This window comes from Eschrichtius robustus, chromosome 3, assembly GCF_028021215.1.
Source record: "Eschrichtius robustus isolate mEscRob2 chromosome 3, mEscRob2.pri, whole genome shotgun sequence".
Lineage (NCBI taxonomy): Eukaryota > Metazoa > Chordata > Mammalia > Artiodactyla > Eschrichtiidae > Eschrichtius > Eschrichtius robustus.
The window spans coordinates 15283195-15308031 of NC_090826.1; the positions used below are offsets into that span (position 1 = coordinate 15283195).

The 24837-nt window shown below is 54.9% G+C and overlaps 2 protein-coding genes across 4 annotated transcripts in view; one reads left to right on the forward strand and one right to left on the reverse strand.

The window, feature by feature from the left end:
* Positions 1–1501: 1501 nt before the first annotated feature.
* HTR6 (5-hydroxytryptamine receptor 6) lies at positions 1502–12711 on the forward strand. The gene is made up of 3 exons (XM_068537748.1): positions 1502–2215; positions 11911–12069; positions 12262–12711. The coding sequence occupies exons 1-3, from the start codon at positions 1502–1504 to the stop codon at positions 12709–12711; spliced, it is 1323 nt and encodes a 440-aa protein (XP_068393849.1).
* Positions 12712–15305: 2594 nt separating this feature from the next.
* TMCO4 (transmembrane and coiled-coil domains 4) overlaps positions 15306–24837 on the reverse strand; it is a 92690-nt gene continuing 83158 nt past the window's right edge. For all 3 annotated transcript variants that reach the window (XM_068539054.1, XM_068539053.1, XM_068539055.1), the window contains 2 exons: positions 23388–23505; positions 15306–16453 (listed from right to left, as the gene is read on the reverse strand). In XM_068539054.1, the coding sequence (XP_068395155.1) occupies positions 16040–16453; positions 23388–23505 (532 nt within the window). In that variant the 3' untranslated portion in view covers positions 15306–16039. The remainder of the gene's footprint in view (positions 16454–23387; positions 23506–24837) is intronic.

Below are 24837 nucleotides of genomic sequence, written 5' to 3' on the forward strand. Positions count from 1 at the left end.
GCACAGGGTGTGCCCCGCCCCACCCCTCTACCTGCAGTGACTCCACCCCACCTGGCCAGGGGATTCCCCAATCTGTTCCCACTCTTGGGTAGACTGCGAGTGCCAACACCTTGGGGTCTTCATCCTTAGTACCTGGAGCTGTCGGGGGGCAGGATGGTTTCTGCTCGGAAGGACTGTGAGGAGGTAGCCATCTGTTTAAAGGTTTGAAGGAAGTATTATATAGGCTATCGTGTATTATATACAATATATATGTACGTATGTGTAGTATTATATATGTGTACATATATGTCAAGCGATCTGCCCAGTACCTCCCAACGGGCTCCCCCTGGTAGCGGGCAGGCAGCCCCGCAATGGGGAGCAGTCCTGGGTGAAGGCGGGCCACAGCCCCCTCTTCTGAGTTCCTCCTGCGCCCCGTGTGGGTGGGGAGGGGCACGCGTGGGGTGGAGTCTGCTAGAGCTGGGAGGCCACCTGGCGCAGCCGGAGCGCTCGGATCACCCCTCCGCAGGCCTGGGGGTACCAGGCACCCCGCCCTCCTGCGAGTCCCGGGCTCGGCTCTCGCCGCCCACCGCGGGGCTGGGCGCAGGCTCCGCGGCTCGGGGTCCGCGCGCTCCTGGAAGCAGCCACCGCTCTTCCGTGCGCGCCGGCCCCTCGCGGAGTCTCCCGGTCCCTGGGCGCCTGCCCGGCCCGCGGCCGCTTCTTCCTCTCCTGGCCCCGCGGCTCCTGCCGCAGTCGCCGGCGGCGGAGCAGCGCTCAGCGTCCCAGGTACCGAGCGCGGGAGGGAGCGGGGTCGGCGACCCGCGGCCGGGTGGGGAAGGGGCGGAGGCGCGGCCGCTGCTCCTTTTCTCCCTGCGGGCCGGCCCGGCATCCTCCCTCTCGCCGCGGGGACCGTGTCCGCCCGAGCCCGGGGTGCCTCTGCGCTGGCTCTGAGACCTGCCTTCCCCGCCGGGGGCTTTGCTCTGGCCCGTGGTCCCCCCACCCTGCGACCCCCAGCACCACGGCTCCCCACCTGGCGCACCCCCCCCCCCACGCCCACCTGCCGCGGGGCGGCCTGGATAGCGCCCATTCGCCCTGGGCTCCCACCTCCCCGCGTCCCTGCCCTCGACCCATCTTACCGCCCGCCCCCTCTAGGCGCTCTGCTCCCACCCGGCCAAACGCCCAGAGTCAGCGTCCCGGTCCTCCTGACTTTCGGCCGCTCCTTCTGGAGGACTGCCCGTCAGGTGCCCCCTCCCAGACTTCTCACCGGTTTGCTCCAGGTGTCCCTACGTCACACCCGAGGGCGCCCAAAGACCCCCTCTCCATCCTCCTCGGGTTGCTGCCCCTTGACCCAGAACTCCATTCATATCTTCCCACCTGCGGCCCCCGGGGTGGGGGGCGGTGGTCTGTTCTCACCGACTACGCCCATCCAGCCTCTGCTCCTGCAGGTCCCTCTCCCCGTCTCCCCGCCCACCCTACCTCGTCCTCCGGACCCCTTTCGGGCCTCACGTCCTCGCGCTCCGCCCTCATGGTCCCAGAGCAGGGCCCCACCACCAACAGCACCCCGGACTGGGAGTCGGGGCCGCCATCGGAGCCGGGGGGCAGCGGCTGGGTGGCGGCCGCGCTGTGTGTGGTCATCACGCTGACGGCGGCGGCCAACTCGCTGCTCATCGCGCTTATCTGCACGCAGCCCACGCTGCGCAACACGTCCAACTTCTTCCTGGTGTCGCTCTTCACGTCGGACCTGATGGTGGGGCTGGTGGTGATGCCGCCGGCCATGCTGAACGCGTTGTACGGGCGCTGGGTGCTGGCGCGGGGCCTCTGCCTGCTCTGGGCCGCCTTCGACGTGATGTGCTGCAGCGCCTCCATCCTCAACCTCTGCCTCATCAGCCTGGACCGCTACCTGCTCATCCTCTCGCCGCTGCGCTACAAGCTGCGCATGACGCCCCCGCGCGCTCTGGCGCTGGTCCTGAGCGCCTGGAGCCTGGCCGCGCTCGCCTCCTTCCTGCCCCTGCTGCTGGGCTGGCACGAGTTGGGCCGCGCGCGGGCGCCCGCCCCGGGCCAGTGCCGCCTGCTGGCCAGCCTGCCCTTCGTCCTGGTGGCGTCGGGCCTCACCTTCTTCCTGCCCTCGGGCGCCATCTGCTTCACCTACTGCAGGATCCTGCTGGCCGCCCGCAAGCAGGCCGTGCAGGTGGCCTCCCTCACCACCGGCATGGCCGTCCAGGCCTTGGAGACGCTGCAGGTACCCGGGGTGCGCAGGGAGACCCGGGCTTGTGGGATGGAGAAGAATGAGCAGCCACTGGGTGCCCACTAGGCATCCGCCACGTAATATACAATTGCTGACGACCTCCAATTGGTCATTCCCAGTTCCCACCTTTCTTCTGAACTCCAGACTCAATGTCCAACTGTCCACAGGACGCTCCAGGATGTGGGGCAGTCTTCTCGAAGGTAACATGTGCAACAGGGGATTCAGGGGGTCCCAACTCTCCCCACCGGCTCGTCCCCCCATCGTCCCCATCGTGGCACGTGGCACCATCATGGCATCGCACGCCAGAAACTTAGGAATAATTTCTCTCCCTCATGCTCATGGGATTCATTTGCAAGGCCTGTTGGTGCTGCCTCTAAACGTGTCATCTCCAATGCCAGCTTCCTGATCCAAGCCACCATTGCTTCTTACCTGGGAGCCTTTGATAGTCTCCTGCTGGCTCCCCCTGCCTCCACGCCAGACCCACTCCTATCCATTTGCTGCACAAACAAAAACAGAAGCGTGATCACCTCACTCCCTTGCTGCAAACCCTTCAGTGGCTCCCCATTGCTCTCAAGATAAAGGGGAGACCTGTGTCCGGATCTGGCCTCGGGATCTGGTCGTGACAACCTCTCCAGCTGCACCTCTTCCCCTCCCCACCCCTTTCTCTGCAGCAGTCTTGTGGCCCTTCTGACACTCCTAGTAGGCACCAGACTGATTCTGTGCCCAGGTCTTTGCACTGGCTGTGCCCTCTGCCTGGAAAGTTCTTCCCCTGGGGCCGCCCTTGCCTGACTGAGACTCTTCTTCAGCTAACAGGTCACCCCTTCCCAGAGGCCCTCCCTGACCACACTGTCTGCAGACCTCCCCGCCCTCCCCCACCCTTTTATTCTTGATCCCGATCCCCAGTTTATTTGTTGATTTGTTCATTGTCTGTCTCCCCCACTGGAGTGTAAGCTCCCACGAGGGCTGGGTGTATCTGAGTGGGTTTTGATCTCCACTGTACATAGTAGGTGCTCACTGATTACTTGTGAATGGGGTAGGTGCTCTTTGCTCAAGGTCTGCAGTGCCTAGAGTGGAGTGGGTCACACGGTGCCCGAGTCCTATTGTTCATGCCAAGGGACGGGACTTTAGACTGACCAGGCCTGAGCCCTAGAGAATTAGGTCACAGGCCCCCAAGAAGATCCCAGATGGGCTCTCCAGTGTCATCTTGGTGTAGCCTCAGGTGGAGGAGGTGCCTGCAGGATGGGAGGTACCTTGGGGGGGGTCACTGGATAGATGGGGGCTGAGAGGCTAACACCCTGGTCGGCAGCCCCCCCAGAGCGGCTTACCCGTGTCATCCCAGCAGTGAGGCCCATCAAGTAGGAGGACAGGGTCTTGGGTGCACAGGAGGTCCTGGCTGCGGCCCTGCTCTCTCCCCGATCTGTACTCACTGGAGAACGTTCTTGAGTCTCAGCAGGTGGCTGCGACCCTGACTTGGTTCTGCAGCTGTGGGGCAGCTGCCCTGGGCCATCCATCCTCTCTCCCTGGGTTCTTGTAAAGGAGCGTTTCCCAGACTTCAGGCGTTTGAGAACTGCCTTGTGGTGTCTGCCTTGCTACCCCTCCACCCACCCTCACACACTCCTCAAGCCTCTGCATCCGTATGTACTTAGCATTGCCTTGGAGTCATCTCATTTATCTTTTTACTTCCATGAATTTATTTAGAAAGAAAACTTCTTTTCTCTTCTGGAAATGGACAGTCAGTATCCTTGCCATAAATAGAAGGTGATCACAAACACAGCCTCAGTGAGGCTGCAGAAGCACCGGCAGTGTGACTGAAGTCCAGCTTGGATGGCTGGAGATGCTGAGCCTGAGGCCCGCTTTCTCTTTGTTAGACGTTGGAGGGACGTTAAAGACACAGTACCACTGACACGAGACTTTCCCTTTGTGTAACCAGAAGAGCTGGGAGGGAACTGTAAAGGCCTATGTTCCCACTCTGTGACTCAGTTATTTTATGGGGTGTCCATTTACCACCCAAGGGTATCTCCAGTTCTCACACTCTGGGGAGCTCTGCCCCAGTGACTAAGGAGGTGAGAAGTTGGCCGGCCTTGGTCTGGATTCTCGGTTCCAGCAGTGTCTGTGATGCATAGATTTTCTTTCCATGAAGCTAACTGGCCAGGATTGTACCTGAGACTGTGGCCTCAGCACCCGGGCAGGTGTCCCCCAAGTGCTAACAGCTGCAGCCCCACAGCCTTTGAGCGCTCTCTACCTGCCCGGCACTGAGCTAAGCGAATCCCCCAGACACCCAACGGGGCAAGTAATCGTCATCCCTGTTTGACATCTGGGGAAACCGAGGGGAGGTGACTTGCCCAGCGTTGCACAGCTGGTTAGTGAGGTTCAAGCTCAGGTCTGGCTGATGCCAACGCCTGGATCTGAGCGTTGTGCTGCCTGTGGGCGGTGACACGCTCTTAAAACATTGACCTCAGGGACGCCACCCGGTGTGAGGCCCTCCACGCCACCGGCTGTGCCTTCTCAGTCTCCTCTACTGGGTCCTCTTGCTCCGCCACCATCCGAGGCATCCCCCGGCCTCAGTCCTCTGACCTCCTTGCTCTTTTCCCACATTCACTCAGTGAGCTGGTCTTGTGCCATGACCAGAAGTAACACCTACACACTGATGACTTCCAGCCTGGGCCACTTACTTACCGCTGCCCGCAACAGAACTCCGGATTTTCCAGGCTCCAGACATAGTCCCTCCCTTGTCTTCCTCATATCGACTAACTGATATCAGTTGCTCAGGCCAGGAACCTTGGAGGCAACCTGGATGCCTCTCTTTTTCTCACACTGCACACCCAGTGTGCTTTCTGCTTTCAAAACACTTCTCATGTCTCGGTTGCCTCCCTCGGCCCCCTGGGCTTCTGATGCTGGGGTTATTACAGTGATCACCCACTGGCTTCCTGAGCCCATCCTTGCTCCCTTTTGATCTTACACAGCAGCCACAGTGATCCCTTTAAAATGCAGGTCCTGGGAATTCCCTGGTGGTTCAGTGGTTAGGACTTGGCACTTTCACCGCAAGCTGTGAGGCATGGGCAAAAAAAAAAAAAAAAAAAAAAAAGCTGGTCCTGTTATGTCATTCCTCTGCTCCTTATCTGGCCTCCTTTCCTTCCACCATCCTCCACACTCCTTCTATTTCAGCTCCCCTGGCCCCCTTGTTATTCCTTGAGCATACCAAGCACACTTCTGCCTCAGGACCTTTGCACTTGCCGCTCCCTCTGCCTGAAGTGCCGTTTCCTCACATCTCCGCATGGTTCTCCCCCTAACTTCCATCACTTTCTTCTGGCCTCTGCTTGGCTGTCTTCCCTAATCACTTCGTCAAGAGTAGTAACGGCCACACTTGTCCAGACCCCGTCCAGTCCTAATTTCCTAAGTTATTCTCAGCAACAAATACCATCGCCTGACATACTATATACTTTCCCATTTACTGTTTGACTGTTTATTTCCTCCTACTAGAATGTAAGTTCTATGAGGGTGAGGACTTGTCTCGATTGCTATATTCCCAGCACCTAAAACAGTGCCTGGCGTGTCATGAGTGGTCAGTGCACAGTGATGAGAGAAATGAAATGAACAACAGTGCTTCACAGAGCCAGGGATTCAATCCCAACTCACATTTCTCCCTTTTCTCCCACTTTTAGAAGCAGTTCTTGTAGCTGATGAATCCTGCACTTTTTAGTACATTGATTCACTTCCTTGGTACTGTGTTGAGTACCTCCCTTGTGCTGTGGTTGCAGGGATGAGTGGGTCTGAGAAGATCCTGCCCTCTTGGAATCTACTTTCTAGCTGGAGAGAGAGACACTGATCATGAAACCCTATCATGATGAGGGTTCTGGAGCTTATAAGAAGGGTGCCTCTGCCAGTAAACATTCAGGATCTATTATTCCCTGTGCATACATTTGCAAACTGAAGCCAGGAAGTCACGAATCCAAAGGCTGGAGGAGTCTTCATGGGTCATTTAGCTGGCAGAATGACCCGCAGCCTCTCAAGCCAGAAATGTGTTTGTGCAAATACTTCCTACTTTCTGGAAAGCCTTTTCTCTTTATTTGAATGAGACAGTGTCAGACTCTACCATTGCCCTTGCTTCTAAACCCACTCAGATCCTAAGCAAGCCTTCTGCAGGGCAATTTTCCTTATTGCCTGGAGAATTGCCTGCATTTGGGGAATTTGCTTCTGGGATGCCGCCTCTACTCTGGCCTCCTGGATTGTGACCCACTTCCCCCACCCAAGCTGGCCTGCCCCAGAGTCCAACAGCATCCAGCCTGGGGATGGAGGCGTTCTCAGTGCCTGGACCTAAAGGAACTGATGAGAATGAACAGAACTTGGGGGTGTGTTAGGCCCCTTTCCTCCTCTTCCCAGCCCCACTGAACCCTTAGCTCCTTCTCCGATCCAGCCTCTAGCTTCCCCACAGAGGGAAGGGGGCTGGGCACCAGTCCCTGAAGTCCTGGCTCTTCTGGGGTTTCGGACATGGGAGCTGAGCTGGCTGGAGCATCTTTCTATGCCTCTATCCACCACATCTGCCTATTGATGTGAATGGCCTTTTAAAAAGCCACTGGTTGGCTCAGGGGTTTCAGGCAGGTCTTCCCAGCCCCAGGGGCTGTGAGAAAGAGTTCTGCTTAGAGGTCAGGCAGGGCATATGGGCTGGGGTTGGAGAGAGGGGTGTGAGAGGTGGTGGTGGTGCCAGAGTGAGATGCTGCCAGGGCAGGAGTGTGTGTGTGTGTGTGTGTGTGTGTGTGTGTGTGTGTGTATGTGAAAGGTGGGTGCCCATGTGGGGATGGTATGCATCCTTGGGGGATTCCAGAGGGGCCAGTGTGGGTGCTCAGCCTGATGGGGGCCAGCAGCAGGAGGCTCAGCTGGGCGTTCCTGCGTTCTTAGTCTCTTTCTCTCTCTGCCAGGATTCCGGTGTCTCTGTGGTCAAAACCCTTTCCCTATCGTCTTCCTCTCCACCTCGTCTTTTTCCCTTCTCTATCCCCCCTCCCTCCGTTCTAGCTCACCCCTCTCTTCATATCTTCCTTCTCTCCCTCAATTTCTCCTCCTTGTCCTCCTCCCCCAGCTTTTTCACCCTCCATCACCCAGCTATGCATCATTCTGTCCTAGTGATCCATCTTCCCTTCCACCTCTGCTTCCTCCTCCTCAGAGGAGGCTGTGATCACAGAAATATCTTGGAGGGGGAGGAGGGGGCTGAGTGGGAGAGGCTGGCAGAGGAGCAGAGCCGAGCATGACAGCCTTGGCTGCTGCTCAGAACGAGGTTGCCTGGTGCAGCTGGGGCAGGGCACAGGAGCTTGTGCGTCTGGCTGAGCACGGGTTCAAATCCTGCCTCTCTCCCATCGCAGCTGGATGACTGTGGATGAGTCACTCACCTCCCTCTATCTCAGGGGTAATGCTATTTGTCATTTGGGGCTGTTTGAAGAATCAATGAGATGATATATATAAACCTGGTGCATAGTAGGTGCTTGACAAATGTTAATTCCTATCCTTTCCTCTTGATGGTAAAAATGCACGGTTCTGGGGAGCTCACCCCTTTGAGACTTTCTAGGGGGAAAATCACCCTCGCTGCCATCAGCAGCCTCATCACCATTATGAAGGAGCTGAGGTGAACACAAATAACAATAAACAACAACAAGGATCACTAACAACCACACGGTACTTCCTATGTGCCAGGCACTGTTCAAGTAACTTTCTATTATCTTATTTAATCCTTACTACAATCCTACGAGGTAGATGCCATTGTAATTGCCATTTTACAGATGAGAAAGCTGAGGCATAGAGAGGTAAAGTACCTTGCTTAAGGTCACTCAGCTAGTTAGTAACAGAGCCATGATTTAAACCCGGCAGTCTGGCTCCAGGGTCTATCCTATTACACTCACACTATGATTAGATGATCGTACAAATTTGAATTTACACGAGGGAATACGTAAGTACACTTTAAAATGAAAATTCATCAATAACAATAAAATGAAAGACCTCTCTGACCCCATCCAATCACCTCCCACTCCTAGGTCTCTCAGTGTCTTTCCGGTTCTTTTTCTGTGTGTTTCCATATTTGTTTATGTACCTAAAGAAACTTAGTGCTTTGCTTTTTGTATTTTTTTAAACAAAGGGAATCATGCTGTATCTCTTGTTTGTACAACTTGCCGTTATCATTTGATAATGTGTCATGGAGATCCTTCCATTTGATCAATTCATTCTTTTAAACATCTGTGTTGTATTCTATAGTGGTAATGTACCGGGGTTTATTTAACCACTCTCCTTTTGATGGACTTTTGGGCTGTTTCCAATTTTTTTCCTATCACGAATGGTGCTGTGGTACACATTCTTGCCCAAGCCAAGTGTAGAGACATAGGTACTGGTTTTTATGGACATAAGGACCTGTAAGCGGACTTGCCTCCTGGAAGGGCACTGCCCAATTGTCCTCCAGTAGCTGCCCTCTGACAGTGACAAATGCCACAGACATGTATAAGGGACATGCAAACAACAGAACGTGCCATGGGGCCATGAGGTGGCTACAGGGCAGAGAGAAGTGGGAAGGGTGAGGCTGGCATCAGCCAGAACCCAGAGTGTGGCCTGGCGGTTGCCATTGGCTTCCGCTTGATGAGGGCCTCTCAGTGACAGTGGTGGGGTTTTACTTGGGGGTGCCATTCCTCCAAAATGGAAGCAGCCTGGTGAAGTGCAGTTTCTGGAGCCAGAGATGACTTTGATTCCCTAACTCAGCACTTGTCTGCTGGGTGACTCCTGGAAAGTTATTTTGCCTCTCTGGACCTCATCTGCAAGATGGAGATTATAATACCTTCCTCCCGTAAAGACTCGGTGGCAGAATGAACATCAACTGCTGATGCATAGTAAGTGCTCAATAAGTGGAGATGATCATTTGGGGTCACTGGTGCTTTTGTTTGAGGCTTTGTACTGGCACAATGTGACCTTGGGAAGGATCCCCCACCATCTCTGAGCCTCAATTCCTTCTCTTTTCCCTCTTGCTTGTGTTCTTGGGTCAACTCTTTGGGGAGAAGAGGAGAAAGAGAAATACAGGTTTGCTCCTAGGAAGACTAGAGGGGGACTCTCAGATCATGGTTGTCTCCTCTGGATCACCCTCCCCTGATGACTGCCCCCAAATGTCTCCCTGAATGCCTTGGTACCCTAGTGCCCTAGAGCTCTAGCAAGATCACAGCTGTCTTTTGCCCCCTCCCCAGGTCTTCAGGGGCCAGGGGGTACCTGTGTGGCTAGGGCTTTCTGGAGACGGTGTCTCCCTCTACCCCATATGTCTGTCCCCACTGGTGGCAGCAATTCAAAGTCACGGCAGATCCTAGGAGATTCTTTTGGGGAAGCAGGAGCCTCTCCCTCCAGGTTGAACAGGTGGGGCCACGGGAGCCATATAGAGTTCACTCTGGAGAAGAGAAAATGAGGAGAGAGAAAAGCAGATCCTCTTTTTCTTCCTTGCTATAGCATAGTGGGTCAGAGCATTTGTCCTGACATCTGTGCTGCTTTGGAAAGCTCAAGCTGCTGGCAGAAAAACAGGGCTCCTGAGGGTGCTAAAAACTCCCCCAGCCTCATACTCATACCGCTGAATCGACATCAGGGCTGCTATGTATTTACACTTACTCTATGTCGGGCACTGTGCATGCATGTATATCCACAGGTTCACAGCAACTCCGTAAGGTGAGTACTTTCTCCCATTTTACAGATGTGGAAACAGAGACTCTCAAGATCACAGGGCGAGTAAGTGGTAGAGGCATGATTTGAAGCCAGATCACTTGACTTAAAACAAGCTCTTGCCTCTGCACAATGCTGCCCCACCAAGACAGAGGGGAGAAATCAAAGGCCTCTTTTAGGCTGCTCTGGGTGTCTTTGACATTTGTCTAACCAGATTTCACTTGGAGAAACACATCGAAGGGTGGGAGTTGCAGTGTGCCTGTCTCCCCTCTCCGGCCCACTGCCATTCCAGATCCTATAGAAAGATATTGTAGGTATGCAGCTGGGTTTTCAGCACCACGGACAGCAACCAAGCCTGGCTACCCTGAGGAGGCGGGGAGAGCAAAAGGGCTGGGAGGGGAATGGGGTAGGGGGTGTGGCTTTGGTGCTCGCAGGGCTGACACAACTTGGCTTTGCCTCCTTCACCCATCTGTGAAGGTTGCCTGGGAATCTGGTTCCCTTCCTGCCTCCTTCTCTCTCATCTTCCCATACTCAAGCGATCTTTGTTTGCCTCAAGAGCTAAGCTGGGCTCTCATGCAGTTTAGGAAATGTTGGGGGGAAATCCCTGGCTTTCAAAGCCCAGGTATATTCCCAGGCAGCCCACGTACCCCCTCATAATTCAATAAATTGTGCGCACCTCTGCATACCAGCATTTACTTAAAAATTGTCAATATAGGTGAATCTTGCCTTGTGGAAAGCTGATATATGAAAATCCAAATTGATTACAATACATGGTTCAGAGGAGGGCTTCACATTCCAGCTTTCATGGACCCCTAGGGGTTTCATGGATGGACTTCACAGTGGTCTCTGAACCCTCTGGACATGAGGGAACTTTTTTCTCTGTGTGTGTGTATTTATAAAATTTTATAAGCTTTTTGTTTTCTGAGGAGTGGTTTTGTAGATTTCATTAGAGTCTCAATGGACTCACAAAGTTGAAAAAATTAAGAGAACCTCTGGGCTAATGGGTCATCTGGGATCATAGAGCCTTTTTAATGTTTTGGGACGCCTGCACTCCCATTTGTAAAGTCACATTCTAACCCCTCATGCCGTGTTCCCCATGGAGCAGCTCCTAGTTTTTCCCTCCTCCTCTCCCCTAGTTCCCGCTCACGGAGTCCACGTGTGGGAATGGAGATGTCTGTCAGTCCACAGTGAAATCTGTGTGTAAAATGCCAAGGTTGCTCGCATCCCTAGTAAATTATACAGATTTAATTGTACACATTTGTTTTGGGTACATATTTTCAAAAATGCACTTTATTTTGTGGAGTATGAGAGTAGTGGTGCAGACAAAACCATCACTCCAAAATATGAAGAGAATCCATAGGCAAAGAGATTGCCAAGCCCTGGACAGCAACTGCCCTCTTTTGTCAAGTGCTGTTCAATTGCAGCTAATTCTTGTAGTGCCAAAGTGCAGCGCAGGACAACACTGCCCCAAACACAAATGCAACAGTTCAGAAGACCCACACTCCTTGCAAAGGACAACATTTGACACTGGCCAACACACATGACCATGAGCCCCAGCACCTCGGAAATCTCACTGTACTTCCTAGAGCTCCTTGTGAAGCGTTGGGTCAGGGTCATAGCTCGGTGCAGGACCAGGACCAAGGCTCCGTCTATTTCTGGAATCAGGGCTCAGTCTGGTGCTAAAATTGGGCTCAGTCTGGTCCAGGGTTGAGGCTCAGTTTGAGATCTTGTTTATGTAGGGCTCAATCTATGGTAGGCATCAGGGGTTCTGGGCCATGAGTAGGGCTTAGCTTATTGCTGATGTCAGGGCTCAGTCTGAAGCCAAGGTCAAGGTTCAGTCGGGAGTCAGGGTCAGGCCTCAGTCTAGGACTACAATTGGAGCTCATTCAAGGGTCAGGGCTCAGTTTAATACTGGAACTAGGGCTCAGTCTAGAATTAGGAGTAAGGCTCAGTCTGTGGCTGGGAATAGGGTCAGACCGGGGTTCATTCTTCACTAAATCACGTGGCTTTCCTTTCCGCAGGTGCCCAGGACCCCATGCCCCGAGGTGGAGTCAGCTGACAGCAGGCGTCTAGCCACCAAGCACAGCAGGAAGGCCTTGAAGGCCAGCCTGACACTGGGCATCCTGCTGGGCATGTTCTTTGTGACCTGGCTGCCCTTCTTTGTGGTCAACATAGCCCAGGTAATGCTACCACAAGGGGCAGGTGAGTCCACGCCTTGTTGGGGAGGCCCTGAGCCCCACCCCTGCCCAGACCCGGGGAGGGAGGAGGGCGGGCCGCCTCTCCACGTGTTTATGTGTCTGTCCCATCCATGCTGGGTGGGGTGGCCTGCGTCCCTCCTCCAGGACCAGGCATGACGTGCCCCATCCCTCCAGGCCGTGTGCGACTGCATCTCCCCGGGGCTCTTTGATGTCCTTACATGGCTGGGTTACTGCAACAGCACCATGAACCCCATCATCTACCCACTCTTCATGCGGGACTTCAAGCGGGCCCTGGGCAGGTTCCTGCCGTGTCCCCACTGCCCCCGGAAGCACCAGCCCAGTCTTGCCTCGCCCTCCATGCGTACCTCTCACAGCGGCCCACGGCCGGGCCTGAGCCTGCAGCACGTGCTGCCACTGCCCCTGCTGCCGAACTTGGACTCGGACTCGGACCCGGGCTCGGGGGGCTCCTCAGGCCTGCAACTCACGGCCCAGCTGCTGCTGCCTGGAGAGGCCACCCGGGACCCCCCGCCGCCTGCCAGGACCACTGCCGCAGTCAACTTCTTCAACATTGATCCCGCGGAGCCGGAGCTGCAGCTGCATCCGCTTGGTACCCCCACGAACTGATGCAGGCTTGGAGAGCTGGACTGGATGGGACCAAGTCCCTGAGGCCTTGGACCAGCTCTTGGCTAAAACCAGAAGACTCCAGGTCTCCCGGGAGCCCGCTGAGCTCCAGGGGGCTGCAATGGGCCAGCTCCCCCTGCCCAGTCCAGGGCTAGTTGCTGGCTCAGTACAGCATAGTGGGGGATGGCATTCTCCATATAGTGGCATTCTCCAGGATGCCCCACTATTGAGTGTAACTTGTGGATGTGTGTAGAGCAAGGCTGGGGGACTCCAGGGAGTGGGGTAAGGACCTCTTGGTCCAGATTAGGCTGAAGAAAACCATCTCCTTTGCACGTTCTATCAGACTGCGTGGGAGGGACACCTCTGTCTGCAGAGGTGGCTTGGCGCTGGGCCAAATTCCTTGCTCCTCAAAGTCTCGTCCATGGGCCACCGCATCAGCTCCCGGGAGTCTGTTAAAAATGCACGCCTCTGCCCCACCCCGACCTGCTGATCACCAGGTGGCTCCTGCGCACATTACGGTTTGAGATGTGCTGGTTCAGGTGATCGTTAACCCTGAGAATGGTTTGCTAGACAGTTTTCGGACCAGTCAGTTTCTCAGGATACAGCTGCCTGCACATAAACATCCGAGCCTGGGAGTCAGGCAGGCATAAATTTGAACCTCTGCTTCACCACTTACCAGTCCTTGTACAAGTTAATTAACCTCTCTGAGCCTATTATTCCACATGCAAAATGGGAGTAATGATGCCTGCTTCATAGGGTGTCTTGAGCGTTAGGATAACGCACACAGAATGCCCAGCGCTCGGCAGGTGGTCGGTTGGTGGTCCCTGCTGTTATAGCTCCTGGCCGTTCAGCCCCCTGGCCTCTGGCTGAGGCCCAGGAAGGGCTATTTGTTCCCACTGTTCTTCCACCTTCCTCCTCCTCTTCAGCCCCGGCCCAGATCCCACAGCCTGACTCTGGTTCCCCAACTCCTGGCTCTGGATGCTGGGTAGGGCCCCCACCCCAGCTCCCAGGCAGCTGCATTGCATCTCCTGGAGCCAAAGGGATAGCTGGCGGCTTCTGCTCAGCGCCAGGAATGGTGTTCCTCTACCTGGACTTCCTTGGGCCTAGAAGGGAACCAGCTGATGGGGGCAGAACCAGCCCTTGTCCACCTCCTTCTGGCTTTCCCTGGGGTCAGTGAGGGACGTGGGAGTGGTGGCCATTGTGTCAGCAGAGTTGTAGAGCCGTCCCTGGTGCGGGCTGGTGCCCTCGGGCAGGCAGGTGGACCCTGGCACAGGGGCCTGGTTTTTTCTGAGGGGGGAACTCTTGGTTCCCAAAGTTTACCTGCTTTAGGTTTCTTTTTTTTGAAAATTTAAATTAAATTAAATTAAATTTATTTATTTATGGCTGAGTTGGGTCTTTATTGCTGGGTGCGGGCTTTCTCTAGTTGCGGCGAGCGGGAGCTACTCTTCGTTGCGGTGTGCAGGCTTCTCATTACAATGGCTTCTCTTGTTGCGGAGCACGAGCTCTAGGCGTGCGGGCTTCAGTAGTTGTGGCTCGCGGGCTACACAGCGCAGGCTCAGTAGTTGTGGCTCACAGGCTTAGTTGGTCCGCGGCATGTGGGATCTTCCCGGACCAGGGATCAAACCCGTGTCCCCTGCAGTGGCAGGCGGATTCTTAACCGCTTTGCCACCAGGGAAGCCCTAGGTTTCTTTTTAGTCTGAGGTTTTTCTTACCCTGCTTCCCACCTCCAAGTTCCATCAACCCAAACTCCCAGGGGCCTCCACTGGCGGCCTGGAGCTCTCCTTGGTGCTGAGTAGACTCAATTCTGGCCATGCCGCTGGCTGTAGAGGGGCCATGGTGCTTATTGGGGCTCCCCCTCTACCCCCAGGCCTGCCCCAGTGGACTCTCAATAAACACTAGCTGAGGCGGTGACCGTGGTGTGAACTGAATTCGCTTGAGGGGCCACTCGGGCTGGAGAAGCAGCTGGTGAGGTGGGAAGAGACTCTGGGTGCAGGTGTCCTGGGTTCTGGTCCAGACTCTGCCCTGAATTTGCTTTGGGACCTCAGCAACGTCATTTCCTCTCTCGGGGCTCAGTTTTCCATGGGTGACATGAGCTGTTTGGATTAACAGCAGTAGGAGTTCTGTAAATATTTTTTGAAAGAACAAACAAATACATGTACCCCTGAGGACCAGTTTGGCTCCAACACTCTAATTCCCCTGCCTCTCCCAACTCCTCGCTGCCTCCCCCAACTCCTCGCTGCCTCCCCTGAGCTTGTCAATATTTTCTCTGCCTGGGCCTTGGTTTCCCCATCTGCACGATGCGGGGGGGGGTGGGGATTATCTCTGGCCCGCTCATTCAGAGACAGTGGGAGGACCAAAGGGGATGGTTCCAGGGATGCAGATACAGTGGCTAAGAGCTTGGGCTCTAGAGGCCGACTGAATGGAGTTTGAGACTGACCATCTGTGTGATCTTGGGCAGCTTACCTAACCTCTCTGGGTCTGCAAGTGAAAATGAAGATAATAATAGTACCTACCTCATAGGGTTGTTGTGAGGGTCAACTGAGACAATCTATGTAAGCACCCTGTACACAGTAAATACCTAACACACGGTAGCTGTTATTATTATTTATTATTAGAATCACCACGCCTCTGTTCCTGCTATAGGACGTGCTTTCCCACCTAATTCATTCTCGTCACAGGCCCAGTCTCCGTCCACACTGCCTGCTGGTCCAGCATTTTTTCACCACGTTCTGTAACAATTATATCCAGGGCCACTATGTGGCATAACCTTGGGGGGCGCCCTTCACATCACGTCTTTCCGACGCTGCCCCTGTAGTTGTGCGGTGCACAGCCTGTACCGCTGCATGTGGCAGATCTCATCGGATCTCCCAAGAGCAGAGAGAATAAGCTGCCTGCCCCACTGGTACCTGCTCTGTAGGTGTGGCAGTGGTGCCTGTGGGCTGGCAGGCAGCCCTGGAGAATGGGTCGGCAGACCCCAGGCTTTTGAGGCTGGGGAGTGTGGCTGGGTGGGAGCCTCAGGCTCCACAGAGCTCCTGAGCCACCCGATGGGCGACCAGACCCTGCAGCTCTGCCCCGAAGCCCAGGAGGCCCACGGCTGGTCTAGCCCTGGGGCTCTATACCGTGCTTGGTTGACTCTGCAGGGCTCTAGCCTTGCTTCCTTGGGGAGGGGACGGTGTCTTCTCACAATCCCCCTCCTGCCAGTACCAATGTCTTCAATTTAGGAAAGGCAGTGGTAGAAATTCTGCATCTCCAGAGCTCGTGTGAGGGACCCGGTGGAGCGGGGTAAGAGAGCGCTGCATATAGAAATCTGGGAGAGTGACTCTTCCGGGTGTCAGTCCAGCCCTGGGCAGGACCCCTGTGTCTCGCTGGCACAGTCGGGGCAGCCCAGTGGGTTGGGGCCCATGCCATGGCTGCAGACGGGGGGGCTCTCAGCAGGGCTGGCAGCAGCAGGAAGGGAGGCCCCTTCAGACTGGCCCAGTCCCACTGGCACTTGGGCTTGGCCGGGGTCAAGGGATGTGGCTGCTTTGGGGGCATCTCCCAAAGGGGATGTGGGACCTTGGCTTTGCCCATCCTGGATGGTGGTCTTATCTGATGAGGAGGGGGCTGCTGCCTGAAGAGGCTCCTCTTGGGGCGGGCTGCCTGGGGCCAGCAAGAGCCCCTTCTCGTCGCAGCTTGGCTTGGTGTGGACGCCCACGGCCTTCAGGATGACGCCCATCTGCCTGGCGTAGTCCAAGTGGCCGCTGACCTGCAGGAGGACAGTGAGTGAGGCCCACGCGTGGTGGGCAGAGGCCAGTCCTCCCGGGCCTCTCCCCCCGCATCGTCACCAAACAATCACCAATGCCATGCCTCCAACCCTCAACGATTCTCAAGTCCAGAGTGGGTGGGAGGCCTCTGGGTTCAAGGCTGCTCTAAAATTTATTAAATAAAGACGAAGGAAGCTTCTCTATAATAATCTGGGTCCTCTGGGGGCAGGAAAGATCCTCCTGATGGAGTTGGAGTGGAAGTTCCCGTTCTCTGCCTGCAGCTTTAGGTTACAGTGGAAGGGCCCTGTGGCTCACCAGCTGTGGGACCTTGGACAAGCCCCTGTATGCCTCTGACCTCCTCCATGTGCCTCAGCTGTAAAATGGGGACAGTAAGAGTAGTTACATCAGAGGGTTGCTGTGAGGGCTCCTCCAGGAAAAAGCCCCCAAATCTAAAATAGAGCTATGGCTAGAAAGATTGCCAGGTACTTTCTGCAATCCACTCTCCCCCTTTCCCTTAGTCGTAAGAACTCCAATTTATAGCTGGGTACATTCTCCAGCCTCCCTTGTTGCTAAGTGTACTACGGTGATGAGTTCTGGCCAATGAGATGAAGCAGCAAGTGTCATGCGGCGCTCCTTGGAATTCTCTTTAAAAGGGCTCGGAGTGCTTCGCTTTTCCCCCTATTTCCTCTTTCTTGCTGGCTGGAATTCAGACGGGATGGCCAGAGCTGTGGCAGCCACCATGAGCCACGAATTGGCTCACTAAGGATGGCAGAGTAGCAAGACAGGGAATTTTGGCCCCTGAAGGCAATGGAGCCACCAGCCCTCAACTGCCTCTTTTGGCCTTTGCTTATGGGACAGCATCACCTCTTGTGTGGTTAAGCCAATTCATCTGGGCCTTTGTTATGGATGGAATCTTCACTAAGACAAGAAGGGTCAAGCACCCAGAAGTGCCCACCCCCTTCTTGAGAGAAGAGAGACTCCCCTATTTTTGTGTTGGCATACATCAGTGACTGAAAAATAGGGGTGTGACTGGAGTGCCCGATGCTTAACTGTGAAAATGGACAATGGTCGACACACAGTAGGTCCTTAATACGTTGTAGGAAATGAGTTTATTGAATATACTCCTTTGACAGGTACCGGCTGCTGATTGGAGATGAAGAAATTGAGGTAGAGAGGTAAAGTGACCTGCCCAAGGTCACCCAGGTGTCAGAGCTGGGGTCTGAATCCAGGCCTGCTCTCTTCATAGAAAAGCAGGTGTGTGGTGGGGAAGACTTTAAAAATCATTTTCATTTTACAGATGAGAAAAGAGAAACCCAGAGAAGGGTGGTGGTTTGCTTAAGGACACACAGCATGTGAAAAGCACAGCCGTGTGCTGTGCTTGAGATGCTGAGAGCGGGGGGTGCTTAGCTCAAATCTCCTCCCTGAGATGGAGACTTGCGCTCTCCCCAGCCAGCCTAGGGTGCCCGCTTCAGTGCCAAAGGCAAGCACAAGACAGAACAGTCCTTCAAGGCTGAAGAGGAAGGTTTTTGTCTAAAAAGGAGACAGGAAAGCACTGGGGAGGCTCGTGCTGGGGAGCTTAGGAAGCAACACAAAGGCTCGGCTGGTAACACCTGCATTGCCATTTGAATCACAAATCACACCGGGTTAGTCCAATGACTTTGCAAGAACACAAAAGACAATTCCCTGTACAGTTTTGTTATTTTCTCATAACCTGCTTACTTCTTGTTCTTTTCTTTACAACCACTTTTAAAGAGTGTTCAGTGAAAACACACACATGTATACACACAGAAGAGGCTTTTCAGATCCCTGGGTTCGGGGTGGAGGTCAAGGTAGGGCAGCATCTTTCCATAGCGGGTGGACATTAGTGGCTGCATGGCGCTAGAAGGAACCTAAGTTTGGAATCAGAGACATGGGGGTTCCAGACTTGGCTCTCTTTCTAGTAACTGGGTGAGTCTGTACAACGTCCTGAAACCCAGCTTCCCCATCTGTAAAATGAGGATCATGACACCTCATACCTTGAATGTCTGCTATGAGAGTTCCAAGGGCCTGGGACTTTGTGGGAACTATTCTGTTCCATATATGACCCCAAACACTTTTATAGGGACATTACACAATTAGGGTTAGTGATACCCATCGCACGGGGTTGGTGGGAAGATATAATACAAACCACAAGGCACAGCACCTGGTACACAGTAGGTGCTCCATAAATATGAGTTCCTTTTAATTTAATTTTCTTGGAAGGAGGGATAGAAGGTAGGGAGTGAGCTAGGCAGATCCATTCGGGAACCCAAAATGCCTGCTGAAGCTCTAGCCATCACATCTGAATTCGGGCCAGCAGAAACCTAGACCCACAGGGACAAACAAGGATGGCCTCCCTATACCTGTTTAATGTTGGTGAAGGGCTGGTACTAGGGCTGGGTGGAGGCAGGCAGGACAGGAAGGGAGGGAGGTGTTTATGGCTACTGGCTACAGCTGATTCCAGATGGAAATTCCACTGTGCAGCTGCCCTAGAATGCACAGCTCTGGACCTTCTTGGCTACAAGTTGGTCCAGGTCTCAGCCAACCCTAGTCCCTGAGCTGCCATTCTGCAAAGACCCAGAGGCAGAACTGGCTGGCAGAGTTCCAATTTTACAGGTAGCCAGAGGGATGGGAGAGCAGGAGTGAGGTGGATGGGAAAAGAATCCCTTCTGAGCAGTGGAACATTCTGGCGTGGCTGACGTTGGATAAAGATTTCAGCCCAAGACCATCTCCCTGGCTGTCTAGATTGAAATCTGCCACCTGTCCGGATATGCTGGATGTCCCTGGTGCTGAGAAGCCTCCCCGACCTCCCCACGCTGGTTAGGGACCCTTCCTGGGGCTCCCCTGCAACAGCACTCACTACACACCATCGTCTTCATCTGCTTGCATCTGTTTGTGTTCTGATGGACCGTGTGAGCTGAGGAAGTGCAGGGACCACTTCTAACTCACCTCTACTCCCCACATACAGCCCTGTACACTGTGGGTGCTCAGGGTAACCAGATCCACACAGGATGAATGGGCCTCAGCGCTTCTGGTTTCCTGCCTTGCAAGACACCTTGACTTGCCCAAACCAAAGCTGCTGCCACCTGTCTCTGCCTGGTCAACAATTTCCAAGCCTATCAGGCCCCCTGGGGCTCCTTTACCTCTTAGGCCTCAGTTTCCTCCTCTGTAAAATGGGGCTAATAAAGATACGTACACCATACACCATGTGGGCTGGTTGTGAGGATTCAACGAGATAATACACGTCACAGGCTTATTGGCCTAGAGTTGGAGGTCACTGATTGGAAGCCACAGAGATGCGTGAATGCAGACAGTGTGAATGCACTGGTTAAGAGCCCAGGCTCTGAGGTAGGTTCCCTAGTTCATCTGGCTCTGCCACTCACATGCAGTGTCCCTTCCTGCAGCCTCAGTTTCTATACCTGTACAATGGGGTTATTATCCCTACTTCATGGGACAGCTATGGGGATCAACTGACATAAGGTCTGTAAACCATGCAGAGCAGTGTCTGGCATGCCGGCTATTGTTGTTATTATTATTATTACTGAATGTCTATTGTGTGCCAAGCCCTGGGCTAAGCTCTAGAAGCCAGCTGGCATTCTTTTGGGACACCAAGACTCCAGAGACCCCGGGCTGGGTCTCTGCCCCCCCAAGAAACCTCATGACGTGGCCCCCGGGGTGGCAGAAACCCCCACCCGCTGCAACCCAGTCTCCACACAGGAGAGCCTGAAAGGCAGGCAGGCAGCCTGGGCTTTGTCTGCTCCATTCACCAGAGATGCCCTCTGCCTGCGACAAGGCCTGCCCCTGGCTCACTCCTGCTCAGGCTTGTCCTGAGATCAGGAGCCACTGCCGACCACGTTTGTGTCGGGTGGCTGATGCTGGGATGATGTTCAGAGGGCCCGGCCCACGTCAGCCCGGCGGGGAGAAGGGAATCCTCCTGTAGAAGGTCCTGTAGGCTTCTGCTCCGAGCACAGGGCAGCCAGTGCTTCGCAACAGCAGTCATGAGGACTCTTTTGCCAGCAACCTCTCTTCCAGCAAGAATTTTCAAGGAAGAGAGGAGGGCAGCACAAAGGCAATGCTAATTACCTCTAATTACCCAGAAGAGGAAAGCACTGCTTTTTGTGATGTGCTCCTAATGCGATAAAGAGCTATTGTTAGGCAGGAGCTGGGAAGCTGCCATGAAGGCAGTCTGAGTGGGGAGAGGAGTGTCTGAAGCTGTGGTCCCAGAGGCAGAACTGAAGGTGGACACAGGGGCAGGAGACGCGGGAACCAGCATTAAACGAGGGCCTACTGTGCACCAACCATCTCGCATGTGCCCTGGAAGATGGGTGATATCTCTTGTTTCTAGGATGAGGAAACCGAGGCACGGAGAGGTTCAGTCACTGGCCTAAGGTCACACAGCCAGTAGTATACCAGTGGCAGAGCCCGGATTCTAAGCCAGGCCTCTCCGGCACCAAAGGCTGTGCTCTTCCCACTGTATCCCATTCAGGGGCTTCCCAGGGCAGAAACTATCTTTCAGGGGCTTTGTAGCATTTAAAGGAAATTTTCATTTAAAAGGAACGTTCAGCCATTCCTTTTCACATTTGATTCTTGTGGCAGAGGAAGACCCCTGGAGTGGTGAGGCATCAAGTCACTTCTCCCCTTCACCCCATCAGGGTACAGGGACCCTCAAACAGGACAGAGATCCCTGGACATGGGCCAGGAGGCATCACTGAGTCCTGCGGTTTCCTGGTCTTGTTACCCAGCTTTCCTCACTCCCACAGGGAGGTGTACAGCACAGGCTCTGGACCTGGTTTCAGAGACCAGATCTATGACTCTCTGGCTACACTGAATCTATTCTCTCAAGCCTCAGTTTTCCAGTCTGTGACTTGGGGATGCCTAATACCTACTGTACGGGATTGCTGTGAGGTTGACATCACGTGAAGCAAGTCTATCAGGGATAAAGATGATCTAAAGCGATGGCTCTAGGGGTTGAAGCTCATGTCTGCCCTGGGAAGACCGCCTCTTGAATTAGGAGTGATAAGTTTCATGGGTGGATGAGTCTAGAAACTCTTCTTATTCTTGGACCAATACCAGCCCCCAAAGCTGCCGGTCAGGAAGGCACGGGACTGCTTCACTCGTGTTGTCTGGTGGGTCAGGACTTGTGAGCTAGGGCCCTGGGAGTCTGGGGGAGTGAAGATATAAGCCAGGACAAGTTGGCCCCAGTGACATGGTGGCAGGCTGGGTGGGAGGCCCAGGGGACCTCGGGGCAAGGTCATGGCCCATGAGCTTCAGCGGCAGCAGTGCCTGATGACGTTCTGGTTTTAAGTTTTTGCGCTAGAATCCCCCTGTGCTCTCCTCAACCCTCAGTCAAGTTTCAGTAAGCATGCAACCCAGCATTAGCTGTGCTGGTGCGGGTGGGTCAGGGTGCCCGGCTTCCCCTACCACGAGGTGCAGTGTGTGTGTGTGTGTGTGTGTGTGTGTGTGTGTGCGCGCGCGCGTGTGTGCATGCGTTCGTGTGTGCGTGCGTGCGTGTGTGTGTGTGTCGTTGGGCCAGGCTGCTGTTGAAGCTGAAGGGAGAAGCCAGGGTCCTCCGGGGTGCCCCTCCCCAGGGGAGTTTTCAGATGCCCAGGGAGGGGCCTGGACTGTCTGCTTTCAGGCAGGATGGTGCGGCTGGCTCAAATTACTTATGCGGTACCTGGGGAAATTGGGTTACGCTCAGGAAATGCTTGGTACTTGATAAATGGCAGCCGGCAATGTAATAATTGGAAAACAAAGTTCCTGTTCTCGTGAACCTTGCAACACAGGAATTTTCACTGGCTGAGTTTGCTTGGGGACGTAACTGCAGTCCATTATCCTCACCCTCCTGGCAGCTGGTACCTCTCCCACTGGGTCTCACATCTACCCAACCGGGGGCGATGCCCATTGGCTCACTCCTGCTGGGCTTGAGTCCTGCTCAGCCACGTTCCTGCTCTGTGACCCTGGGCAAGTCCCTTAGCCTCTCAAAGCCTCAGTGTCCTCATCTGTACAGTGGGGCTACGGATACTGCAAAAGGCTTAGGGCAGAGCTGGGCATCAAGTGAGTGTCCACACATGAAGCTATTATTAACTCCCTATGACAGACATGTGGTGGGTGGACGAAGTTCCTTCAAGCCCAAAAGATGGCTCTAGAAACTCAAATTAGGTTTGTGTAGCTGCTGGGGTGGGCTCCCTCGCATTCCATTCCCAGCAAGAATTCTTTTCATTGTCTGCCCTGCCTAGTCTGAGATGTGTAAGAATCCCTGGGGAGTATGTTTAAAATGCGGACTTTCAGGCTCCACTTCCTAGAGACTGATTTAGGAGGTCTGGGCAGGGGGGCTCTGGGATCTGAATTTTAAATAAACTCTCCAGATGATTCCAAGGTGGGGGACCTTGGAACACACTTTCCCTGCTCTGTATTCCATGGTTTCACAGCCTGGCAATTGGGTGCCTCTGCTCTGGTCCAGCCTGAATGCCTCCACTTGTGTCCTCTGGTTGTTCTGGTTACTTCCAGGAGAAACAGACTGTCCTAACTAGTAATGCCGGCTGGGGGAGTGAGTGGGGGCAGTGGGAGGAGGAGTGGGGGGAGGCGTAGTGGGAGGGCAGTAATATAGGGGCAAGAGCATGGGCTCTGGAGGTTCAAATCCAGGCTATTAGTTGCTGTGTGTGATGGGAACTTTTTTAAGTCTCAGTTTCCTAATCTGTGAAATGGGGATAATAGTGCCCGCCCCAGAGGCCTGGGGACAATGCCCCAGCACAAGGATGGTGCCCGTGAACAGGAGTTACCTCTTCCCAAGTGAATTCTCATGATCTTCCTCCTTTGGGGTGGACTGAGCCCGGGCCAGTGTCCCTGGGACCTGGGTTGCTGGGCTGGAGTAACGAAGTGCCCACCCCTCCAGCCCCAGGAGGGACAGGTGATACTCACCATGGAGGACAGGTCCACGTTCTCCACCCTCTTGTCCTGCAGCAGCACGGGTTGTAGGCCGGCCACTCGGAGCTTCACGGAGGACGTGCGGTACACAAAGCTCAAGAGCCAGTCCCCACTGTGGGCAGAGAGGACGGAGTGAGAAGGGGTGGACGTCAGCCTCAGGAGGGCCCTGCCTGGCCCTGGGGGAGCCTGGTGGGACGGGAGCTTCTGTGGGAAACCAGGGCCGCACTGCACCCGTGTATGATGGTGGGAGCTGCAGCCACTGGCATTGCGGGAGCATTGCCCAGGGTGTGGCAGCTCCAGGGAGGCTGCTTTGTTTCCTGCTGGGCCCTCAGAGCAGAGAACAGTGCTGGCGGGCAATAGACGAATATCTGTTGAGTGAGTGAATGAGGAAGCTGGATGAAGTTCTCCACAGCCTGCATGTGGCTGGGTGAGCTGCTCTCAGCTGGGGAAGGTTTCCAGTTCCCAGGGTGGGGGGTGGAGGCTGGTCCAGGGCTCCCTGGGAGACAAAAGAAAGGCAGCAGGGCGTCTGCCCAGGGGAGAGGACCACAGGGAGCTGGGGCCACCATGCTCTGTGTCTTGGAACTCTGGGTCTGGGGCCCCCCATCTGTCTTTGAGCTGGAGGGACCATCTGTGCCTCCTGAGACAGGCCTGGCCCAGCCTGCAGCTCTCCCTGCCCTCAGCCAACTAGGAGGTGAGCGCGGCCCCCCGAGGCAGGTCACAGCCCTGGAACACTCCTCCACTCTCATGGCTGTTGTGAACACCACACCCTGCACCCTGGCCCCATCCAGACATAAACCCTGCACTCTGGAGAGAAGATAACCCCGGACACTCTGCGGCCCGATTCTTCAGGTACCCCGAGCACTGTCCACGGGAGACGTGGTCTGCGGGGTCCACGGGACAGCCTCGCCCCTCGAACCCCTGCGCCCTGTCCGGGGTGAAGCTGGGCCCCTCCCTCAGCAAGTCCATGCACGTGGATGCTTCTGTCCCCCCTCTGCCTCCAGGACTGAGACCCCACTTAGCACACTGGGCGTCTTTTGTTTAGACCGAGTCCGACTCCGGTTGCAGGGCCATTTGAGCTCATAGTTTCTGTGCACTTGTTTGAAAGAAGGGCCCTCCCTCCCCGCCATGTGGGGGGAATGGGCTGAGAGTCAGGAGTCCCCAGCCTGCCCGCGTGACCCTCTGTGCCCACAGGCGAGGCCCCAAAGCTGTCTGGGACCCAGGGTGTTGTGGGCTCTCCAGGCCTGACCCTCTGGGATCTCTGGCCACATGGGTGCCTGTGTGGTTACCACCCTGGAAGCCTCTAGAAGGCTGGGGTCCAGAGTTGAGGGGCTCTCAACAGACCTTCCTGCTGTGCCCTACCCTGAGCTCATCAGCCTGTGACTCCTTCTCTGAATCGTCCACCAGGTCCCTCGAGCAGAAGCCAGCAAAGCCATGTCCTAGGCCT

Bases quoted from the DNA above. Each gene is read 5' to 3' on its own strand.
- HTR6 (XM_068537748.1), top strand. From the start codon at position 1,502: ATGGTCCCAGAGCAGGGCCCCACCACCAACAGCACCCCGGACTGGGAG. The intron at 2,216-11,910 runs GTACCCGGGGTG...TCCTTTCCGCAG, and splicing joins AGGCCTTGGAGACGCTGCAG to GTGCCCAGGACCCCATGCCC. The intron at 12,070-12,261 runs GTAATGCTACCA...CCATCCCTCCAG, and splicing joins TTGTGGTCAACATAGCCCAG to GCCGTGTGCGACTGCATCTC.